Raw genomic sequence first — 18,567 nt, forward strand, 5'->3', positions numbered from 1 at the left:
ACAGCACGTGTGTGGGATATTTTAGTGCATTTTTGGTATGGAGCTTGATACAGGCAAAACAGCTGAGTCGGTTTTGTTGTTCGAGTATAGTTTTTACTGCTATTTTATATTAACACACAATCTTCGAATTATGTCTACGCGCTGGTATCCTATTTATCAACGTGGCAATCCGCAGTTGCGCGTCTTTTTGCCCAACTTTTGGATGAAGCTGGTGCGACCCACGGAGGAGCAGCCGGCAAATGTTGTTACCTTTGCCGTGTCCACGGAAATGACCAAGCACGACGTGAAAAACTATTTGGAAAAGATTTACAAAGTGCCCGTGGTGGATGTTCGTACACGTATTGCGTTAGGCGAGACCAAACGTGATCAAACCTACGGCTATGTGACCAAAAAAGACGACGTCAAATTGGCTTATGTAACCATGGTGAGTAGACAGGCTGAACTAAAGCTAAAAACTTGGCTCATGGATAAATTCATTTTGGTTTTTGCAGCCGAAAACCGAAGCATTTACTTTTCCGGATCTTTTTGCGAATAAAGCGGAGCAACAGGAGAAGGAGGAAAAGTCAATGGACGAATCGAAGGCGGGCTTTCGCAAGTTTCTGGAGCGCAACAAGAAGCGACCCGGCACACCGGGCTGGTACTCTATTTAGGCTTTTAAGTTATATGTAGCTTAAGTTGTTTGCAACGAATAATAACATTTATTTTGAAAAACCCATATTAGTTGAGTAAAACAAGTTTAAAGCTTAGAAACATTTATGATGCCGAAGGAGGCTCTTCTACTGCTTCGCATTTTTAACCGCCGTGGCTACCCAGGCGCGTATCTTGTCCTCATCCTGGAGTCCGACCATGCGTTGCACTTCTTTGCCGTTTTGCATAACCATGAGCACGGGAACGGCGCCCACATCGTAATCCAGCGCTAGCTCACTGTGTTCGTCAATGTCAACTTTTGCCAGTTTAATGGAGCCAGCCTGCTCGCCCACAATGGTCTCGATGCGCGGCGTTAGGAGCTTGCAAGGATTGCACCAACTAAAGAGGGAAATGTTGGTAAAGAAGTCTTTTGACTAGAATGTGCTTTACTAACGTTGCAAAAAAGTCCACTATCACGGGCTCCTGGCTGTTCTTCACCTTCTTGTCAAAGTCCTCTGAGCTCTGTACTTTGAAGATTTCCCTTTTCTTCGGCGTCACTGAGAATGCCCGCTGATTGCTACGCACCTGTCGCGTCACATTTCCGAGCACATTAACTATTTGTCTTTGCATTTTGCAATTTGTTCAGATTAAAAGTTACGAGAGTTTATACTATAGTTGACGGCGCTGCTTAAAGTGCCAGCGTTACCAACAGTTACGAAACAGCTGTTTTATTTTTGTTGTTGACCAGTGTGACCACTAGAGGTTAATTTGGAAATGCTTGGAATTCAAACACGCAGGTTAAAAACGTTCTTCGAAACGTCGGAGCTTTAATGCTCTTTCAGATTCACTAAATCAATACACTAAACCACCATACACACCAACATTTTGATTATTTCAAATTTTTGTTTTAATACAGTCGACAAGTTTGCTGGTATTCATCAAAACTGCCTTGAAAAGTATATCCTATTTGTTTAATAATCAAGTCTTCATAGATCACTACACATTGCATGTGAAATTTAAAAGACCTTAACTAGAGTATAAAATACCAAAGTTTTTATTTACAAGAATACCTTAAAGGTACGAACTTTTTAAAATACCAACACACGTACACACACATACAAGCACGCACGGACACATACTGTAACACGTATTCGCGTCAGGCATAAAAAATTGTAATATCAAAAGTTCAATTGATTTGATTGTACACTAAAATCAAATTTCAAGTGTTAGTTCTGCTTCGACGGTTTGTTTGACAGTTTTCAAAACGTGTGCAAGTGCAAATTGTGCGTTTCTACCACGGAACACGGTAAACGAATTCTGAGTGCAATTCGCGAGCACCTCTCGAACTGCGCAAATGGCCCATAGCTATAGAAAGGTGGAAGCAGCAGACGAGGAAAAGTAGAGGAGAACAAACGTAGCAAGATGGATGATCTCTCGCAGGGCGACATCTGTCGCGTCTGCCGCTGCGAGGCGTTGCCAGATCGGCCGCTCTTCTATCCCTGCATTTGCACGGGCAGCATCAAATATATACATCAGGATTGCCTAATGCAATGGATGCGTTACTCGCACAAGGAATACTGTGAGCTGTGCGGTCATCGATTCAGCTTTCAGCCCATCTATGCACCGGATATGCCGCGCGTTCTACCTTTGCGCGATGTGCTTGTGGGTCTGATGTCTGCGGTGTTGGAGGGCGCGCGCTGCTGGCTGCACTACTCTCTGGTGGGCATGGCCTGGTTTGGTGTGGTACCTCTGTCGGCGTATCGTACCTATCGCTACCTATTTCGGGCCAGCTCATTTGATATGATTCTCTCGCTGCCGTTTGACATCTTCTCCATGGAGAATCTGGCTGCGGATGCATTTCGTGGCTGTTTTGTGGTGACTTGTACGCTACTGTCTTTTATTGGCTTGGTCTGGTTGCGTGAGCAAATTCTCCATGGTGGCGGACCCGATTGGCTTGAACGTGACGAGGCGCCGGCTGCAGCAGCGGCTGCTCCAGCTGTGCCTGCTGTTGCCGCAGCTGCCGCACCGCCAGTTGCCCGAGTTGCGCCAGTTGCGCAAGCTGACCCAGATGCAGCTCAAGATGATAATAACAATGGTAACGCGCCGCAAGATGTACCAATGGATAATGCTGCACCAGCAGTGGCCGATCCGGCTGACAACGAAGGCGATGCTCCACAGCCAGCGGCTGTGCCCGCTGCAGGTGCCGCCGCCGCTGGCGGCATCGCTGCCGCTGCTGATGCAGACAACGATGAACAGAACTGGAATCCCATGGACTGGGATCGTGCCGCCGAAGAGCTAACCTGGGAGCGTTTACTTGGCCTGGATGGTTCACTGGTCTTCTTAGAGCATGTTTTCTGGATAATCTCGCTAAACACCATGTTCATCTTTACGTTCGCCTTTTGCCCGTATTGCGTGGGCAACTTTATACTGAGCTCCATGGATCTGTTGCAACCGGAAAAGCCATTGCTGCATTTCCATGGACTGATTACTACGCTCTTTGGATACTGTTGCATCGGACTGACGCTGGTAGTGCTGCACTTCTTCGCACGCGTCTTTCGGCTGCGTCGCATCTGCTGGTTCATTGGACTTTGTTACATTGTGGTGAAGGTGTCGCTGCTTTCTGTGGTGGAGATAGGCGTGTTGCCGCTTATCTGCGGTTGGTGGCTGGACATATGCTCGCTGCCGTTGCTCGATGCCAGCCTTAAAGATCGCAAGGCCAGCTTTAAGGCCGCACCGGGCACATCGCTCTTTGTCCATTGGATGTTTGGCATGGTGTATGTCTATTATTTTGCTGCCTTTATATCGCTGCTGCGCGAGGTGCTGCGTCCGGGTGTCCTTTGGATCTTCCGCAATGTTAATGATCCCGATTTCAGTCCCATACAAGAAATGATTCATGTGCCCATTGTTCGTCATATTCGCCGTTTAGTGGCATCGGCGATGATCTTTGGCTTTGCCGTACTGCTAATGCTCTGGCTGCCAATACGTATACTGCAAGTGCTGTGGCCCAATTTCTTGCCCTATGCCCTAAGCGGTGACTCGGAGGTAAATGATCTGAGCTTGCAGCTGCTTTTGCTACAGGTGAGTAATATATCCTTACATCGATGTGGTTTCTATTTTTAATGCAACTTCTTTGCATGACAGATTGTGCTGCCCGGCTTCTTCGAGCAAACCCAAACTCGCATTTGGCTGAAGGGATTGCTGCGTATCTGGTGCACGGCTGTGGCCTGGCTGCTTGGCATACGAAGCTATTTGCTGCCCGCTCCGGAGCCACAAGCTGCCGAGGAGGCCGAGCCAGCAGCTCAGCCAGCGGAAGCGCCTGGAGTTGCCGCTGCACCGCCGCCACCAGCTCCAGTGCCGGAGCCAGCTCAACCACGAAATTTGGCTGCAGCTCACCAGGCTATGATGCAACGTGATGTGCCCATCGGCTTTCAACCATACGAACGTCCCACATTCTTTTCCCTGCGCCTGTGCGCGCTCCTCTCGCTGATGTGCTTGTCCATTGTGTGCGCCGCCATGTTGATACTAACTGTGCCCGTCTACATAGGCCGTCGTCTGATGATGCTCTGGACTGGTCAGCCGGGTGACAAGGCTCCTCCGCAATTGGCGGCTGACTTGCCCGCAGCAGATCCAGAGGCGGCACGCAAAAACGAGCGTCTGCTACGTCCCCATGAACTCTATACGGCCGAAATTGGCGGTTATTTATGTTGGATTGTGTCACGTGGCATTGCTGTAGTGGTGACCCTATTGCCCCAGGGACGCGCCGCAATTGTCAACAAGCTGAAGCATTGGGCTCGCGTCGCACTGCAATATGCGCTACCAGTCTTGACGCTCCTGGGCATATTTGTGCTGGTGCCGTTGCTGTTTGGTTTACTGCTGGAGCTGGTGATGGTCATACCGTTGCGTGTGAAGCCGCGCAAGACACCTATACACTTTTTGTGGCAGGATTGGGCACTGGGCGTGCTGTATACCAAAATCGCCATAGCACTCACTCTAATGGGACCGGATTGGCATCTAAAGCGAGCATTGGAACGCGCCTATACGGATGGACTGCGAGATTTCGATTTGAAATTTGTAATGCGTGATCTGGCTGTGCCGGTGGTGACAACATTTGGTCTTGCCCTGGCTATACCCTATGTTATTGGCCATTCGATATTGCCCATATTCTTTACCGATCCGTACACACGCCTGGACATCTCTTTGATGGTTTATCCCATAAGCTTCATTGTTGTGGGCAGCGTTTGTTTTGTGCTCTTCCAGATTAAGCAATTGAAGAAGCTGTATCTGTCGATCAAGGTGGACAAGTATCTGGTGGGCCAGCGTCTGGTCAACTATGAGCATCGCAAGAAGCAGCAGGCGCAACAAGCGGCTGCTGCCCAAGAACTTAAGGCACGCCAAGAGGCCGAGGAGGCGCAGCTAGCGCAAGCACAAGAAGGCGGCGGAGTCGGTTTTGGGGTGCGCAACGACGAGCCATTGCTGGAATTAGCGGAGCAGGCGGCTTTGCATGCGCGTCGGCGTCGAGAGCAGTTGCCACGTCCACTGATTGTTGATGCCAACGAGGAGCTGCTCTAGGGTTACGTCTACTTTATGTGCATGTTTATAATGGAGTCTCTGCTGATATATCTTTGTTTAATTCATACGCTTCAGCCAGAGCAAGCCATATGAGTTGATGCCAAGCCCACACAACCGAAGACCCAAACCGAAGTGGCTAGGGCAGGCGCTTCAAATTTTCAAGTTAAATAATTCTTCGTTTTCTTGCTTTAGTTCTTTTTTATATGTTAGCCACAATTGTTTGTTAAATTTTTTCGCTTATAGGTCCTAAACTGTATGATAATTTAAGCCAGCCAGATATAGCCAATAATTACCATCTGATTAACACTTCACTTATTTATCCTATATATATATATATAAAACCATAAACACTTTTCGATTGCTTTGTAAAATGTTTTGGAAAAAACGAGAAAAGTAAAACACTAAATCCAAGTATGGCTTGATAATATATTTAAAATGATAATGGCGATCCGTAAATATATATAAATATATATATATATATATATATTGTATGTATGTATGTATGTATTGTAGAGAGATTACCTTGTATTAGAATCTGATACGATATATGTATGTACGAAAATTATTTCCCGATCATAACAAGAATATTTCAAATAAAAACTTGGTAAATGTGGTGAAAACTTTTGAGTAGCTTTACGAACTTGTAAAAATTATATATGTATACATTTATTATTAATAAATAAATTTAACTTTAAATTTCAATGGAAACATAAACAATTGTCTATATTTTGTACGACAATGAAGTTAGAGAAGCTTCTTCTCGGGAAATGGATGAAAAAAAACAGGGACTTTTTTTACTAGTAATGTAGTTATATAAAACAAATAACTTTTTCCATTTTGTGCTCAAGGGAAAATGGAGTATATGAATATACAGATAAATATTATGCAAATGACACAATTTTAAATACACTGCACACGATACGATTGAGTAGCTTTTACACAGCGAATAGAGTATTGCGCAGTCGATCAGCGGAGAGAAAGCATGCAGTTAAATTAAAATTCCTGGAAATTCTTAATGCGAAATCGCGACTGGATAGCCGTGCAGATGCCAAAACAACTTATTCAATTGAAGACCAATTAATTGAATGGTCATTACACAATTGCTGTGCACTTCTTTGGGCGTATCCTTGTGCCTGCCGCTGGCCTCTTGATTATGTCCATTTGTTTGGTCAGAATAGCGCCTGGCTTTTCCACGAAAATGCATCAAGCTGTGCTCGTTATAGGACCGGCGTCCTACCATTGACAATTTCAATTACGCTTGGAACAACATCGATGCAGTGCATGTTACAGACCGGAGCTGCACCACAGGCCAGCAGGTTGATAGCTTTAATAGAGCGCATAACAAGATGTACAACAATTTTTGTGATTTTCTTCCTTTTATATTGCCTGCAGAGCAAATTGCATTTGGATAAAACTGACTATGGCGTGCTTATGCAGATATACTGATAATAAATCGATTTAATTTTCAAACCTTACAAAAACATACAAAGATTAGGAATAAGCTGAAATATAAATCATTGAAATATATCACCTTTTGTATTTTCTCTAGCTCGAGGTCAATGGATGTTATTATTTTTGTATAAATAATAATCACCAAAGAGTGAGCAGGTTGTCTGCATAGCTTTTGCACGACTTTTTTTGTGCCTACTTTACTTTTTGCATTACTTGGAACTTACAATTCTCAACAAGTTGAAGCTTCAAAAGGACTATAACCAAAGTTCGCAACGTTCAGCTTTATATTAATGTTTTTTAAAAATACCTTTTTTTTTAAAGAAATATACGTCTTTTATGTTAACCAATTTATTTGAGTCTAATTGTTGGCACCGCCTACTACTTGCCTAGCTGTTTGTGTGTTACAGTAATCTCTGCAATGTCAGACCAGCTTAAAGCCCACAGCTCATAAATCTACCCAACTCCATGGCGTGCCATACGGCTATACACCCACAACTCCATGCACCTTTGTTTCCATTTATTTGTATACCCTGTATACCATTAAAAATGGGTATAAGGGTATATTGTATTTGTGCAAAATCCAAATTTATGTAACAGGCAGAAGGAAGCACCTCCGACTCCATAATGTATATATATTCTTGATCAACACCAATAGCCGAGTGGATCTAGCCGTGTCTGTCTGTCTGTACGTCTGTCCGTCCGTCGGTCTGTCCGTCCGTCCGTCTGTCTGTCTGTCCGTATGTATGAACGCAAGGACCTCAGAACCTATAAGAGCTAGAGACTGAAATTTTAGATGTAGGTGCTCCTAGTGCCTGCGCAGATCGAGTTGGTTTCCGATAATCGATAACTTACTCCATTCCCAAGCAATCGATATCGATTTCCTGTGTTTTGGGCAATTTTGGGAAATAATTAGAGCTAGAGTCACGAAACTTGACATATAGCTTCTAAAATAGAATATATATGTATATGCATTTGATGTTGGAAGAAGAGGGTTCAGGGTATCCCCTAGTCGGGAGCTCCCGACTAGAACCTCTTACTGGTTTAAGTTGGCCATTGCCCATGGCTGGACTTTTATAATTTTTAAGCCGGTCCGACCGGCATGCGTGTTTTATTGGCCATAATCGAGCAACGAGCGGGCAGCGGTCTAGCACTTAGCACTCCTTAAGTTTAACAACTTCACGCTCAATCAGCGACGACAGCGTTGGGCTATAAAAACGTAGCAGCTCGAACTTCAAACTTTAACCCAAGGCAGGCCATAAAATATAGCAGCTGCACTGAATGCGACCATGTCCACAAAATGCTGAAAACTTGCAAAAACAAAAACAAAACATAAAATAAGAAGAACAGGTAAAGCATCAAAGGGAACGAGGGTGAAAAAAACATGAAACAAAAGCCACAACTATTTGAACCGTGTTTTGTTGACATAAAATACCAAAAGTCACCAAGGGTACAAACCGCTGCGGTTCCTGCCTTAACCCTAAGCAAAAAAAAAAAAAAAACGTTTGGGGCCTAAACATCGGTCGGTTGTCCTTTGTTACGGAAGGTTTTTTCTTCGTTTTTTTTAAGATAATAAAACATAGGGTAGAGCTGACACAGGGCACAGCTGCACACTTGAAGCTATATATATGTATATATTTATTATAAAATTTAATTTAATTTACGTAGCTTACTAAGTTTATTTTTTTAAAAATGTATTTGAATTTTCACTTTTGAATATTACAAAATTTTAGTTATGAGGAAAGTGCATTCGCCAGTCGCCCAACTACCATTATTTTGATCCATTTTCGTTACCCTCATCATTTTGTTTTGCTATTGTGGTCAACTATTTGGGCTGCTGAGGCAGACATTTCCTTCTCTCCAGCTCGTTCTCTCGTAAAGCTTTTACACAAATTATTTTATTTTGCGTTGAAGAAATAATAAATTATGGCAACGCAAATCAAAGGCCACTTCAATGAGCCCAAGCAAATATAAAAAACAAAAACAAGCAGCTGCAAGAAGATATATAATAAAACACTTTTTGCCGTGGCAACGCGCAATTTTTGACTAGAGTTGGCCAAGAGCTGTGTATAACAATGGCAGCAGGAGCTGCTCTGTTTGCGAAGGATGCGACGTGAGAGCGCGTGTTATACAAAACCAGTTCAGTACAACAAGAACAACTACAACAACAACAACAATATGACTAGCTGCTTCCTTTATGGCTAATTTTAGACAATTAATGAAGTGTTGGCTACGCTTGATAAGAGCTTCAAGTGAACCAGCAGTAAACAACGCAACAACATCAACATCAACATCAACAACAATAACAACAACAACAAATCATAACAACAGCAACTAAGTCATGCAAATGAGCGACAGTTAAGGCAGCTGCCTGGCACATATATAACGCATACGCCGCGTCCGCCCCTGGTGATGTGTGGCGTCTGATAAGGGCGTAAATCCAGCAGGCGACTGCGACAGGGGCGAAGAAGTTATCACCATTGACATATGAACTTGTTAATTTTGAGCAGGAATACCCAAAAAAAAAGAAGGGGAAGAAGGAAAATAAATAAAAAGGGCCAGAGAGCTGCTCACATGTGAGGGTGAAGAGACTTGGCTGTTTGGTTTTTGGAATGTAAAACTTCAGAGTTTTGCTTAAGGCTGTGCAAAAGTTTGTGTAAACTTTAAGCAGGGATCACATCAAAGCCATCTCTCTGTTTCCCGTACACAATAAATTGCGTAAAAATAAATTTTAGTTGTGGGTTTACATATGAGCAGCAGGCATAAAAAAACAACTTTAATTCTATTACACTTGCTTCCTCTCATCAAGAAATTGGCAATAGATCTGTAGCATTTCGCTGTCGACATTTGTGTTTTCTGTACTTAATTAAATGCACTCGCAATATTTATGGGCTGACACATTTGTGTGGAATTTAATGAAACTAATTAAATATTCGCTGCATTATTTAAATGGACACACAATTCGATTGGCACCAACAACAATGGACAACTCCGAATGCTCGTCTGCATTTCAAACGCTGACATTTGAATTATTTAAATGAATTTTCGGTGACAGTTGCCAGTGAACAGTGGCTAGTGAATTGCTTGATTTTATTTGCGTTCTATTAAAAATGTCTGATGCAGCTCTATTTGAGACCAAACCAATAGCCCTATTTGATATAGGGTTATGCGGCTTTTGTGGCATTTTACGTTTCAATGCAAATACAAGAACAATTATAACGCCTGGCTGCTCTTTTGACTGTGGCATCCAGCCAAGAAGATGGGCTATAAGCTGTAGAACTTTAAGCTCCCAAATCCGCTTACTGCTAACAAGTGATAAATTCTGTATATACGTATAGAGACGACTTTTGTTAGTTGTCACGCGCGGCGTATACGTAATTTAAGTGCATTTTGTATGCATGGAGCCAGTCAGATGCATACTTCTAAAAAATGAATTATGCGACCGCAAATTTTATATTATTTTATTTATGATGCATTATTTACTTGGCTAAAGTCCAAGGCGTAGTCCTTTGTCTAGGTGGCCATGGTGTGGGTATGAAATCAATTTGTGATATGGAAAATTCAATTGAGTCTATTTCAATAAATCGTTTATCCAGTGATTTATATGTATGTTAAATTGGTTTTCGAAGCTCCAATTTTCTGTTTCTGGTGCTGAAGTATCATTTGTATTGAATAACTTTGTTTAAGAAACAGTTTAAGCAACTATCGAGTGACAAAATAAAACATAGCTGTTGACTGGAGTAAATAATAGTCCATTGTTTTCTGTTACCATGCCTTATTTATATCAAAACAAGCATGAATAATCCACTTAACAATCTTATGGAGCCTATTTGCCAGCTCAACCGAATCGTATGAAACTGAAGCAAGTTCATGCCCATATGTCAGCTAGTTTTAGTGTTTGGCAACTGAAATAAAATAGTGCTTATAGATAATGTTCGATCAATTAGCCATAAAAAACCGAAAAAGCGAATGCACAATGTTAACAGCTGTAGCTGACAGTTAATCAAAGTCCAAGCATATAAAATGCAGTATAATCCCTGAAAAGAGGCGCACTAATGACAGCAAGAGACAGCGAGAGAGAGAGAGAGAGAGAGAGAGAGAGAGAGAGACCATCTTGTCCTTATGTCAATCATACGCACAGTGTGACAGTTAAAGCAATTGAAGCGAAAAGCAATGCCATATGGCATATGAGCATTTGCCGTTGGTTATTTGCTGTAAAAGTTTTTGCATGATGACAGCACAAGGGACGGCTGGAGTAGGAGCTGGCTGACGGTGGGCGTTGCCTGGACATCCAGAGAAACTGCTCGAACCGCCCACTTAAAGGCGATTCCTTTCGAAAATTACTCAGAGTTTGTTTCTGTTATGTGCCACACAAATTCTAAAGTATTTATTTTGCCTACAGCTGGAAGCACAATTTTCTGCGTAATTTTCTTCTCTTATACTCTAACTTTGCGTTTACATCTATATATTAATTCCGTTAGTTTTGAACAAACCTAACTACTGTGTTAGCGTATTTCATGTGCGGCATGGCTAGAGTAATTTTTCCATTTATTTTTTTTTGACAACTTTGGCAGTCAGTTGTCACATTTTGTTGTTGCGTAGCTCTTTGCGTTTCGTTCGGGACAAATAGAAAAGTTTTCAATGTTTCTAACTTAAATTGTTTTGTGGTTTAACATGACACCGCGACTGCGAGCAGCTCCCACTGGCCTTGTGTCTTGGCCAATCTAAAGTGGTTTATGTGCCAGTGACTATCAAAATGTGTGGCAACTGAAAGTTAAATCCTTACTGACGCAAGTAGGCACACACACAGGCACACATTGAGAGGGACCCGCAAGACAAGTGACAATTTTGCAGTTGAAAGAACAGGACTACGAGGTAGGCCCTTTTGGGCGTAATAAGAGGGATAAGCAAATAAAAGTGGGCTTGGCCAGAATATTTAACGACATCTTGCAGGCCAGATGAGCTTAGCTTCTAATTAACAAAGTACGTATATGTGGGGTAGTTTTCATTCCTGGGCTACAATTCATGTTCTTGGGTTCAATCTTGTTTTGTGATGTGTTTAAAAAAGAAGTGTAATAAAAAAATTAATTTTTAATTTAAAATTTCTAGCTTTTCTGATAATATTACATTTCGTATATATTTTCGTATAGATATAAATTTAGAAACAGAAAAATAGTTCAATTCGGGTTGTTTTTTTTTTTCTGGTTTGATTTTGCGTGATATTTATCCCAATTTATAAAATGAAACGTGACATGGCACCAGCCCAATATACCCCGTTTTCCATTTGTGAACAGGATATAACAAGCAAATAATAATACAAGTCAAAGGTCTTGATTTGTATTGGGCAAAAGTTGACTCATTTTGAGCGCGTGCTCAAGTGGAGGCAACAATTCTTGGGCCATTTGGGCAGGGCGGGTAGAGCTTGGCGGGGTGGATAACGAAAAGTTTTGTATGCTGAAAATAAATGAATATAAATTATGACAAACATGTAAACTGTTTGCGTCTATAACAGTCTTACTGTAAACTTACAAGCCACAATTAGACAACACAATCGCACGACAAACAACTTATTTGCCCCACTGTAAATGCCGGAAACTAAGATATGATGAAGCTGCTCTGTGGCAAATGTAAATCGTTGAAGCGCTTGGCGAACTTTTCGCTGGTTGCAAATGACATGCAACACACTGACATGCAACACATTAGGAAACATTTGCCGCTAATGACAGACGCTGGGAAAAAGTTCGCCTTTACAATTTTCATGTACGGCTGTCAAGCACTATATTAAACTCCAGCTCATAGAGGATAAATTCACTGAGCGCTATAATCAAAATTAAACTAATTAACAGCACCGCACAGTTAGCTGCGTAATTTGTGCATAATTAGATAAGCAAAGCAGCCAGCCCGGGGGCTTCATTAGGGCCGAAATACGCTGCCATTTGCGAGGTACATCCCATACTACCAACCCCTAAGCGGTCATATGATATGTGTGCACCATAAGCCGAAAACTGTTAGCATTTTAAAACGCTCTGAGTGGCATTTCGGACAGCTAAAAACACAAAGCACAAAAAAAAAAAATGGTGAAAAATGGAAAAAAATGGGGGAAATAGCAACTTGTGCTCGGCACATGCTAAGTAGGCCAGCATGACGTATGAGTTATGCACTAAGCATTCCCATCTGGCCATCTAAAATGTAGCACTCATGATATGTCTGTGGTACTTAGTAGGGGGTGGCCTCCTGCCATTTTTTTTTGTTTTCTCTTTTTTTTTGTTTTGTTGTTCTGCTCTCCAACTTGATTTGCTGAGGCAGCGCATTGTAAACTTTTTAATAAAGCCACAGTGGACAGCATAATGGGGAAAACAACTTTATATGCACATGGCTAGCTCGGAGACAGAGGGCCGAAGCAATGCCAAAATAATACACCAACACAAATATGCGAATATGCTCGGCATTTGGGAGGAGCCATATGGAAATCTGTGGCGGGTAAATATGAATGGATGCGGTACCGGGCAGCCATGGAGATATGATGAATAAATATAAATTCAATGCATGACGTATTTGCAAATGCTATTGGTGTAGCATGAAGTGAATAACAAAAACTTTTTTGGTATTTTGCTATTTGTGAAATATAAAGCAACGAATAAAAAAATATATATTGCATTGATTGAAGATTGATTTCAATGTTAAAAAAAGTTATTTCATCAATGACAAAAAAAAAACTTGATTTCGGTTATGATATAGTGGTTAATATAAATATAGAGAATGATGTAGATTTATAAACTCATAGACTAAGTTGAAGTATAGATATGTTGTCAAGATGGATGTTGGAAATAAATAAGCTTTTGATATAAACTATACATTTTGATAGAAAAGGAATCTATTGGGAAATTGTACAGTAAATTCTCTAGCTTGATTTTCTTAGGCAGTGTATCGCATCAATCTTTTTTAATCATAAGTTAAATTTAAGCTTAAACCCTTAACACAAACTAAAACATGTGAAAAGTGATTATTTTACTATTTATTTTCTCTTGTCTTTTCTATTGCAAATAAGCCCATGGCACCACAAGTCACTTACATTTGATTTAGTTTGAAGAAGAGTGCGGCAACATGTTGTATGCGTGATATTCTTGAGGGCACAGCAAGAGCAGCCGTTTGTCTGGGCAATTAAATAAACTTTTTAAGTAGACATCACAAGTAGTTCCACAGTTAAAATTTAGTTTAGTTACGTACTTAAGTCAGATTAGCAATTTAACAAAAAAGGTGGTTTCGTGAGTGTGGTTTCGTGTGCGGCAACTCTTTAACACAATTTTGTGGTCAATTTAGTTGTTGTTTTTTTGGGATCTGTACAAAATTTGGTCGAAATTGCGCACATTTTGTGAGGATAGCATAGTTTAGATGCTTGTGGATGCTGCTATTTGTTACTGCAATTGTTGTTGTTGTTTTTGTTTTTGTTGGCTAATTAGCAAAATAGAAACGGCCAAGCCGCCCTGTTGTTGACCCGAGCCTTGAGGATGTTATGTGCACATTTTGTTGGTGCCGGGTCCCAGTCAAATGTCAACAGCTGGCCACCAACAAGATGAGCACGAAGCCGACGACAACATAGTTCGACAGTTGCCATGTGAATGTTCTTTGTGGCAAGGGTCACGCCCACAAGTATCCCTTTTGGATATGCATACATATATACATAAATAGTGTCAGTGTATTTGTGCACTTGTGCTGCGTTTGAGGCTTGTGTTTATTTCAAAGGCCATAACTAAATGCCGAGGCACAGCTGCTGGCAACGGCCTTTGAAGTTCTCGGAGAAATTGTTGGGGTCCACATCATCGCATTAATATACAGCGCCGGCTGCATGTAAATTGAGCTTATTTAAATTTATTGTTAATGCTGCAAACACACAAGTCAATTGGATCATTAAACCTATCAAATACAATTATTTACGTGCCTACAATTTGCAGCTTAGAAGTTTTCAAAGTGAAAGTTAGGCGTGTGAAATACATATACATATATGTATATATATATACTCACACACACACCCAGACACGGGCATACATATGCTATATATACGGCTTAATTTTATCCAAGGCTTGCAGCCAGACGACGAGGCGTCATGTGGGGGCGTGTTTAATCATTTGAAAGTGCTTAGCAACGGTTACTTCTGTAGCCCGCTGGCATGGGGCGTGGCGCATGGCAAAGCTTAAGGCAATTGGAGTCTGATAAATAGACATAGCCCCTCCCCCACCCAGGTGAAAAAAAGGGATGCCTGACATTTTAGCTGCTTAGAAATGGCAAAAGTTCGCATTTCGCTAATTAAAAACTTGTTCAATCGCTTCGGAATGCCAATCTATAACAAATCTTAGAAAACAAGACAAGAGAAACCCAATAAATATTCAGTCGAAGAAAACAAATATATTATATTTTGTGTTCTTTTTCTTTTTTGTGCTTTTGGCAGGTTTTCAACTTTTTCTATGCCCGTCCTTGACAATAAATCAAAAATGAATTTTTGCTTTATGAAAAATTAATAAAAGCTTTTGAAAAAAAGTCTATGACAAAAGTTGAAGTGAATATATTGTTGAAAGTTGTTACAAGGAACGAGAGTTCATATTGGAAAAGTAAATTAGGTTAAATGAAAAGTTGTAGTTAGCAAAGGTTAAAATATTGCGAAGAATTTTCGAATATGTCTCAAGTTGGCTTAAGATGAAACTCAATATGAAACTTGTGCCTAACTTTAAAAGGGTCAGTTCAAAGAAACAAAGTCTAAAGTAGTAAGGTTATCATTTGATATTGAATATAAAATTGCGAAGTTTGTCGTACTCATAAACGGCAAGATATGTCGCCATTATGAAGGCCATGCAGGACATGCGCTCGTAAATGTAAATTGCTATCCTGTGCAAGCCTGTAGTTATTACGGGCCATATTGTGGATTATGAAAATGAGCACTTTCCTATTTACATAATTGATATTTAAAATATAAATTAAAAGCAAGCAAAAGTCCATTAGTTGCAAGTGCTTGACTAGGAATTTCCCTGAGCCTAACGCCGAGCTGCCCCTTACGAATATTCCTGTTTCCTTTTGCAAGCTGTGCCCTTAATGCAACGGATGGACTTCTTTATACCTTGGCCTCATACCACGAATGGCAAATGCATTCTTAATTAAAATTTCTTTTTAAAGCACAAGACCTTAACTTAAAAAAATTAGACTTCTCCTGTTTCGGGGGAATGTGGAGGTGTATTTTTAATCTACATATTCTATAATCGAACCTACCTTCCAAGTTTGTGCTCCGAGTTAAGCTGGGAAAACCCTGTTGGTAAAACGATATTAATCCACATAATCAAAATGAGAAGATATATCGTTAGATATAGTTAGTTTAGTTTTAGTTACCAATATCTATGCGTGTCCGATGTAGTCACATTGAGGGATGGAAATGAGGATGCAGATGTTTTTCTCCGTTACATGCATTAGCACAAAAACATAATACCGGCTCTACCTATTGTCAATGGGTTCAGGGTATAAAAATGATGTAACAACCGGGCACACACACACACACACACACATAGACATACATACCAGAGAGCAAGGTGGCGGTCCGGGGCCAGGGCACAGCGATTGCTGTAGTAGAACGACGACACGAGCATCATTAATTGAAAAATAATACTTTATGGAGCAGTCAGAAGTGTTGTTTACAGTTCTTGTTGTGGAATGATGAGAGATGGTTGGGCGGATGGTTGTGTGTACATTATAAAGCGCTTGGCCAAGGGCTCCTGCCATCACGTCCTTACACGTCGTTATGCTTTAGTGCACGAAGTGCTAGACATTCAAATTATTAAATGTAAAGGAACTTGAGGCGCTTTTGTGGCGCAACTACACGCGTATACGCAATATTAACGCTTTGCCATATTGGCAAGAGACAGCCCAACCGAGCGCGATAGTGGGAGGACTGAAAAGTGCACATTTTAAGGTTTACTTTTATAATTAAAATTGTAATGCCTGCAAGTGTTAGGCAGGTACACAAGCCGGACACGATAATAAATAAATAAATATAAATATTTGAAATGCGCCACAACAAACATCTGTCTCTCTCTCTGCCTCTGTCTGTGTGTCGAGGGAAAGAGAAAATCTCTGCAGTTTTTCGTCTGCCTATTTTAAATACGTTCAATTAAATGAAGCTCATTAAAAGTGCGGCCTGTAGCTGTACATGTACACGGGACGGTCAACTGATATTAATGCAAAACATGTTCATAATTTATTTTCACTGCGTAAAGTTCAAAATTATGCGCGAGCTTAATGCCCCGCAGTCATAATATGGGCAAAAATTGAATATAGAGTATATATATTCTTAAAATATATGAACAGCCTGTGGCTCAATAGTCGCTCTGCCTGTATTCAATATATGGACTATTACAATACACTAAAATAAAGTAAGGGGCAACTTCTAGTCGGGCACATTCATTGTAGCTTGTTTAACATTGATTATTTATGCATGTATTAATTATGGGCTGCAGACTCAAATTATGCAACTTGCTAAACTGATTAACATTAATTATTGGGGGTCACATGTAATGCAAATTGACTTAAAACCAATTTTCGCACAAAGGATGTTTTACGAAAAGAGTTTGAATTTCCAATTAAAAGATATTATTTGGATGATTGGTAAAATTATATAAAATATTGCAATAAATATTTATTTTAATTTGTCCGCTTAGCATTAGTTAATCATTTATGTTCTTCATGTAACCAAGTTAAAAAATGTTTTAAAATAATTAATTCAACAAGTAATTAAAGTGATTTGCATTTCGTAATTCATTTAAACAGCAGAACATAAAAAAAGCTCATTAACAATGCAATAAAAATTACAACAAATTTTAAGGGGATTTAGCACATTTAACCTCTATAAGAAAGCCAATATACTCTTTTGTTGAATTTGTCAGCGGGCATAAGATTTCGTTAAATATACTGCGTAAATTACTAAGCCAACTTAAGCTTCGATAAGGTCTACAGTTTTGTCTTTTTGTTTGCCCTTTTGCCATTTTCTGGAGCGGCTAAATAAATATTAGGCGACGGTTTTTCTCTGCCATTCTTTTGGCTAGAAGGTCATCATTAAAGCGGCAAACGTTTGTAGTTCAGGCGTTCAGGACACTTTTTTTTAGGGTTTGTTATTTTTACTGTGCAAATTACTTAGCGCTAATTAATTGCAAATTTTCTTTGTTTTTTGTGGAGAATTGATGGATGACAAAAGTTAATTTGCTTGTCTGTCAACTAAAGTGCAAATTTGTATATAATTATTATTATAGAGAGTGAAAAGAGTGTTAGGAAAACGCCTTTGGCTGAAATTTGAAAATATTTTATATATAATACAACAAAAATATTATAATACAATAAAATATATTAAATCATTAAAAAATGTAAATAACAACATAAAAGTTATTAAAGCAAATGCTTATGTTTGTTTTGCCTATTTCTGCCACACAAATTTTATTATTTTACCTTTTTTTATTGAACTATAAGCAGTCGCATCCGCAATAATTGGCTTGATCTAGTCCAATAATATGCATACTTGTTCCAAATCATCCTTATTTGTTGGCCAACACCAAGCGTCAGCTTAATTGAAATGCCAGTTGGAGATGGCCAATTATTGGTACTTTAACATGTTGCTCGACTAAACTAATTGATTCAGCTTAAGCGCCATGATTGCGGCTTTGGTTGCCTAATCAATTTTGATGCTGTTTTAAGCCCTTATTCGGCAGATTTTGGGATTGGCTAATGTGACAATGGCGTAATTTTCGGCCTGGTCATATCTGAGTGTGGGCCAGAGTCTTGTTCTAGGCGAATTAAAATTTAATGTTTTGGTTTGATCATCATGCTGGGCGAGTTAGCCGCAATCTAGGGGAAATGTTGCGTTGCATGCATAATCTAATTAGAAGGGGGAAG

General features: G+C 40.3%; 3 protein-coding genes and 1 long non-coding RNA gene across 5 annotated transcripts; 2 read left to right on the forward strand and 2 right to left on the reverse strand.

The window, feature by feature from the left end:
- The first annotated feature begins 8 nt into the window (after positions 1 to 8).
- Positions 9 to 715, forward strand: LOC115769954 (39S ribosomal protein L23, mitochondrial). The gene is made up of 2 exons (XM_030714999.1): positions 9 to 424; positions 492 to 715. The coding sequence occupies exons 1-2, from the start codon at positions 38 to 40 to the stop codon at positions 648 to 650; spliced, it is 546 nt and encodes a 181-aa protein (XP_030570859.1). The 5' UTR covers positions 9 to 37; the 3' UTR covers positions 651 to 715.
- LOC115769955 (thioredoxin, mitochondrial) lies at positions 676 to 1,452 on the reverse strand. Its single transcript, XM_030715000.1, has 2 exons — positions 1,082 to 1,452; positions 676 to 1,026 (listed from the first exon to the last, which is right to left on the reverse strand). Exons 1-2 carry the CDS (start codon positions 1,255 to 1,257, stop codon positions 777 to 779), a joined length of 426 nt encoding a protein of 141 aa, XP_030570860.1. The 5' UTR covers positions 1,258 to 1,452; the 3' UTR covers positions 676 to 776.
- A 176-nt stretch (positions 1,453 to 1,628) lies between these two features.
- LOC115769947 (E3 ubiquitin-protein ligase MARCH6) lies at positions 1,629 to 5,628 on the forward strand. The gene is made up of 2 exons (XM_030714992.1): positions 1,629 to 3,705; positions 3,769 to 5,628. Exons 1-2 carry the CDS (start codon positions 2,050 to 2,052, stop codon positions 5,194 to 5,196), a joined length of 3,084 nt encoding a protein of 1,027 aa, XP_030570852.1. The 5' UTR covers positions 1,629 to 2,049; the 3' UTR covers positions 5,197 to 5,628.
- On the reverse strand, positions 5,374 to 7,205 carry LOC115769956. Of its 2 annotated transcripts, none has more exons than XR_004018793.1 (2): positions 6,728 to 7,205; positions 5,374 to 6,582 (listed from the first exon to the last, which is right to left on the reverse strand). It is a non-coding gene; the product is annotated as an uncharacterized LOC115769956 (long non-coding RNA). The 2 variants fall into 2 exon arrangements; XR_004018792.1 differs by having other exon boundaries at positions 5,374 to 6,667.
- Positions 7,206 to 18,567: the final 11,362 nt, after the last annotated feature.

Source organism: Drosophila novamexicana, unplaced genomic scaffold, assembly GCF_003285875.2.
Source record: "Drosophila novamexicana strain 15010-1031.04,08,12 unplaced genomic scaffold, DnovRS2.1 tig00004554-arrow-pilon, whole genome shotgun sequence".
In the NCBI taxonomy this organism is placed as follows: domain Eukaryota; kingdom Metazoa; phylum Arthropoda; class Insecta; order Diptera; family Drosophilidae; genus Drosophila; species Drosophila novamexicana.

Excerpts from the sequence above, each read along its gene's own strand:
- LOC115769954 (XM_030714999.1), top strand. The coding sequence starts at position 38 with ATGGAGCTTGATACAGGCAAAACAGCTGAGTCGGTTTTGTTGTTCGAG. Across the intron at positions 425-491 it reads AATTGGCTTATGTAACCATG|CCGAAAACCGAAGCATTTAC; the intron begins GTGAGTAGACAG and ends TGGTTTTTGCAG.
- LOC115769955 (XM_030715000.1), bottom strand. The coding sequence starts at position 1,257 with ATGCAAAGACAAATAGTTAATGTGCTCGGAAATGTGACGCGACAGGTG. Across the intron at positions 1,027-1,081 it reads ATAGTGGACTTTTTTGCAAC|TTGGTGCAATCCTTGCAAGC; the intron begins GTTAGTAAAGCA and ends TTCCCTCTTTAG.
- LOC115769947 (XM_030714992.1), top strand. The coding sequence starts at position 2,050 with ATGGATGATCTCTCGCAGGGCGACATCTGTCGCGTCTGCCGCTGCGAG. Across the intron at positions 3,706-3,768 it reads TGCAGCTGCTTTTGCTACAG|ATTGTGCTGCCCGGCTTCTT; the intron begins GTGAGTAATATA and ends TTTGCATGACAG.